This window comes from Haliaeetus leucocephalus, unplaced genomic scaffold (genome assembly GCF_000737465.1).
Source record: "Haliaeetus leucocephalus isolate CR32 unplaced genomic scaffold, Haliaeetus_leucocephalus-4.0 Scaffold1, whole genome shotgun sequence".
NCBI classification, from domain to species: Eukaryota; Metazoa; Chordata; class Aves; order Accipitriformes; family Accipitridae; genus Haliaeetus; species Haliaeetus leucocephalus.
The window spans coordinates 17,688,627-17,692,986 of NW_010972437.1; the positions used below are offsets into that span (position 1 = coordinate 17,688,627).

Genomic DNA, 4,360 nt, shown 5'->3' on the forward strand with positions numbered 1-4,360 from the left:
CCTGCCCCCCGGCCCCCAGACCTGCCCGGGCCGGACCCAGGTGCCCCCCCCAATAACGCCTCAGCGGTCTCCGTAGCAACAGCCTAGACCCGCCTCTTAAAGGGACACCGACCCCGCAGCGGGGTTTCGCGGGGGGGGCGGGGCGGGCACAGGCCGCGGAGCGAAAGGGCCAAACTGGTGCAAATCCAATCCAGACTTTTATTTGCAGGGGGTTGAGGGGGGGACACGACTCCAGTCCCCTGTGCAGCAGCAGCACCCTCCCACACGTGTGCCCCCGTGGCCCCATTCCGGTGTGTGTGTGTACGCACACGTGTGGGGTGGGGGGGCTGCGGCACCAAGCGTGGGGTGTTGGAAAAGAACCTCTTGTCTGGAGGTAGTACTGGGTACCCCCCGCCCCTTGCTGGCTCCAGCCCAGCCCAGTACCGTCGCCCCCCCAAAGGAGATTCACAGCACTAGGGGCTGCCAGGAAAAGGGGGGCTCCCTGAGTGCTGGGGGAGTGAGGGAGAAGTAGGGGGTCCCAGAAAAACGGTGGGTGTGTGTGTTAGGAAAAGCCCTTGGTACCCTCCCTACAGTCCCAGCAGTGGGGTGGGGGGCTACAGACCCCCAGAAAGGGGATCGAGGTGCTTCTACGTGAGAGCTGGTGACCCCCAAGTCTGGGGGAGCAAAGGCAGGGATCACTTACAGGGTGCCCACATGGTGGGGGGGGTCCACTCTTCCCCCCCCCCAACCCTGCACCCCAGGAGGGAGATTCACAGCAATACAAACCACACAGTCTTGGGCCCCCCGTGCCCGGCCCCATGGAAGAGGGGGGGGTCCAGGAAGGAGGGGGGCGTCTAGGTGGCTTTGTAGAGGTCCTTGCGCCTCCGCACCTCCTTGAGGACGCGGGCGCGGAAGGCATCGGGGTGCTCCCCCCCACCCCGCCGCAGCCCCAGCGCTGCCTGCAGCTCCGGCCGGTGGGTCCGCAGGAAGGGGTTGTAGGTCTGTTCCTCCCCCAGTGTGGAGGGGCACTGCAGGGACAGCTGCTCAGACCCCCGCCAGAGGCAACACCCCCAGCAGGGAGCCATGACCCCCCACCTCCAGCACCCCCTTCCCCTATAGCACCCTCCATGCACGAGGGTGTTGGGGTGCAGCATCCCCACCAAGGGATGGGGAACCCTGCGAGGGGCTGGGGTGGGAGGGCTGCAGGCAGGGGAACACCCCCCCAGCCTCACCGTGCTCCTCTTCTCCTGGCGCTGCTGCGTCACCCACTGCAGCTTCTGCTCCAGCGCGGGGTTGTCCAGCTCCAGAAGGCTGGCGAAGGTCAGGCACTCCAGCGCGTATTCGTGGCCTGCGGACCCCCGTACCCCTTAGCATCGCTCCTGCCCGGCTCCCCAGCTTGGCAGTGGGGGTTAGGGGAGACACCAGCGGCTCTGCCCCGCTGCTGGGGACACTCACCCGGCCACAGCAGCGTGTCCTCGCCCAAGCCCACGGCCACGTCCAGGGAGGCGAGCATGGTCTCAGGGGAGCCCTCAAACAGCCTGCCTGGACCCCCGCGCAACCTCCTGTCATGGAGGGGGGTGGGATTGGGGGGTCCCCCCAAGCCCTTCCCAGGGTGGGAACCCCCCCAAGCCACCCAGGTCTGGGGTCAGGCGCACTCACCGCAGCCAGCGAGGAAGAGGAGGTCCCCAGAGAAGAGGCAGGGGGGGCCGCCGAAGGGCCCCCCATCCAGCACGTACACCATATGGCCCACGGTGTGGCCAGGCGTGGCGAGCGCCTCGAAGGTCAGGCTGCCCACCCTCACCTTCTCCCTGTCCGCAAGCGGGCTGCACCGGGCACAGGGATGCACCGTCAGGGTGCCCCCCCACACCCCCTCCCAGCACCTCAAAACACTCTACCTCCCCATGCAACCCTTCTCTGGTACAGTAGTGTTATGAGGGTGCCAGGTCTCTGCACACAAAGGGGGCAATGTGGTACTTGGAGGATGGACTGGTGGGTGGGTGGAGCAGACAGTGGTGGTTGGGGGTGAAGCCCCCCCCCCTCAAATTTACAGGGGTCCTGGGGGCGATGCAGGGCGCAGGACTTACTTGGTGAGCTCTGGGATGGCATCAAGAGTGCTGCCATACACCTTGCAGGAGCTGTGCCGCTGGCGCAGTGCCGCATTCCCCCCGCTGTGGTCCCTGCAGACAGGGAGGTCAGTGCCCCTAAATATGTCCCTCCTATATTCCCCCCACGTGGAGTAGGGCTGGGGGTTGCCTCAGCTGGGACACCCTCCACGGCAGCCACTGACACCCCGAGGGCCCCCTCTTGCCCCTTACCAGTGTTTGTGGGTGCAGAATATGGCCTCCAGCATCACCCCCTCTTCTTCAATGGCAGCCTAGGAATGGGGGGGGATGGACGACAGAGAGATTTGGGGGGGACACAGATCCCGAGTACCTGCCTCTCCCTAACCTCCCCCCCCCGCCAGCTCCCCAGGTGCTGGATGAGCCCTGCTACCCTCCAACCTTGCCCTGGGCACTAAGGGCTGCAGCTTAGGGGCAGATTTGCCCTCCTCTGCCCCCCAAAAAGCCAGAGACATGCCATCCCCTCACCCGGGGACACCCAAACACCGGGTCAGGGGGGCTGCAGGGGTCTCACCTGCACGGCCAGTGGGTCAGAGGGGTCGATGACGGCCGCCTGGCCAGAGCCAGTGTCGATCACCAGGTAGCTGTAGTTGTTGGAGAGCACGGGAATGGGCAGGATTTTCATCCCTGGAGCAACGAACAGACAGACAGACATCAGGGCACGACCGCCCCTGCCCAGGAAAGGTGGCGGGGGCAAGCCAAACTCCCCACATCAAGTTCGCAGTTAAACATGCTTTGGGCAATTTGGCGATGGCAATCCCTCCCCACCCCAAAGTGCCAGTGTTGAGGGACATGATGGGGCCACAGCAGGGGGTGTGTGTGGGGGTGGCTCGCCAAGACTCACCGGGGAAGCAGCAGGGCTGGGGTGCGGAGTGGCCGTGGGGGTACCGCTCCCGGGCCTTCTTCACCTGCCGCTGGTAGAAGAGATAGCCCAGCCGCGTGTGGGCGTACAGGCTGTACCTGGGGAGGGCAGACCACCCCCCAGTGTTAACCCCCGGCCCCCCCCATGGAGCCCTCCTTGGGGAGGGGGCTGCTGCCAGGGCTGGGACCCCCATGGGGGACACATACAGCATCGCTTTCCCACATGCGGGGGCTGGAGGTGGCGTATCCCCCCCCCCACCCCAGCCGCCTGCCCCAGATCTGCAGCCAGGGCAGAATCGGTTCCCTAGACAAGTCCCCCCCAGCTGCTCCGGGCAGCAAGAACCAGGGATCGGGGGGGTGGGGAGTGGGCAGCATCACTGCGGGGGTGTCCATCTGTCCAGCCGTCTGTCCAGGAGGGCTCTGCTCACCGGGAAGGGCTGGAGCCCCAGGGTTTTGCCCGCAGCAGCGGTCTGGCTGCCGGCTGTCCCCCCCCTCGCCCCGGGGGGGCCATGCTCAGGGCTGACCCCGCTCTGAGGGCCCTCCCTGGGTGCCACAGCCCCGGGGAAGAGGGAAGCAGGAGCAGAACGGGCAGAGGAAAAGGGAAGTGAGAAACGACCCCGCGGCATGTGCCACGGAGGGGTGCAACAGATGCAGGCTGGGGGGGGGGGGGCTCGGGGGCACTCCCCCATTTATACAGCAGCGTTTCGGGGTTGGGGCTGGGGACCGGTGCCATGAAGGACATGCAAAGCCCCCGGTTGCAAAGCCCATCCCCGGGACAAGGGCATCCCCCGGGATGGTTACATCCTCCGTGCCGGCACCGGCTGGTTCACCGGGGAGGGATCCTGGCAGGAACCGGGGGGCCCCTGCACCTATGGGGGGTGGGAGCCCGAAGCCGGGGAGCGGGGGCTCCTGTCAGCACCGGGCAGCAGGGCCACGGCCAGGGCACCGGGGTGGGTTAGTGATTAGACCCGAGGGAAGGAGCCCCGCGGCGGGGGGGGGAGAGTGTCAGATCCGAGGGTGACCGTCACCGTGCTGGGGGAGCCGGTGGCTGATTCCCGGCCCTGCGAAGCCCCCCCGGTAGCCGGGCTGACACCGCCCGCCCTCGCCCCCCGGGCCCGAGCGAGCTGAGCACCCGTGGAGGGCTGCCCACCCGCAGCCCCAGCCCGGCCTCTCCGTGCCAGCGGGTCCGGAGCACACACCGGGCCGGCCCCGGTCCCTCCCCGGGGGACTCCGCGCAAGCCGAGGAGGACGGGCCCTTCCTCCCGGAGGCAGAACAAAGGCGGGCGGCGGCGGCTGCGGCTCCCTCCCGGCGAGGGGTACCGGAGCGGCGGACACTCACCCCACGCGGAACAGCAGCGGGCCAGCGAGGGCCATGAGGGCGGCAGCGGCGCGGCGGGCGA

General features: G+C 67.7%; 2 protein-coding genes across 2 annotated transcripts in view; both read right to left on the reverse strand.

The window, feature by feature from the left end:
* CATIP (ciliogenesis associated TTC17 interacting protein) overlaps nucleotides 1-695 on the reverse strand; it is a 3,236-nt gene extending 2,541 nt beyond the window's left edge. Inside the window, exon 1 of the mRNA XM_010569771.1 lies at nucleotides 683-695. Coding sequence (XP_010568073.1) covers nucleotides 683-695 — 13 coding nt within the window. The remainder of the gene's footprint in view (nucleotides 1-682) is intronic.
* Nucleotides 696-833: 138 nt separating this feature from the next.
* LOC104832226 (probable hydrolase PNKD) lies at nucleotides 834-4,334 on the reverse strand. Its single transcript, XM_010568289.1, has 9 exons — nucleotides 4,300-4,334; nucleotides 2,944-3,059; nucleotides 2,614-2,726; nucleotides 2,295-2,353; nucleotides 2,064-2,156; nucleotides 1,639-1,802; nucleotides 1,435-1,521; nucleotides 1,212-1,327; nucleotides 834-1,007 (listed from the first exon to the last, which is right to left on the reverse strand). Exons 1-9 carry the CDS (start codon nucleotides 4,332-4,334, stop codon nucleotides 834-836), a joined length of 957 nt encoding a protein of 318 aa, XP_010566591.1.
* Between the last annotated feature and the right edge of the window lie 26 nt (nucleotides 4,335-4,360).

Bases quoted from the DNA above. Each gene is read 5' to 3' on its own strand.
- LOC104832226 (XM_010568289.1), bottom strand. From the start codon at position 4,334: ATGGCCCTCGCTGGCCCGCTGCTGTTCCGCGTGGG. The intron at 2,354-2,613 runs GTGAGACCCCTG...CCCCATTCCTAG, and splicing joins CTGACCCACTGGCCGTGCAG to GCTGCCATTGAAGAAGAGGG. The intron at 1,328-1,434 runs GTGAGTGTCCCC...GGGGGTCCGCAG, and splicing joins GGACACGCTGCTGTGGCCGG to GCCACGAATACGCGCTGGAG.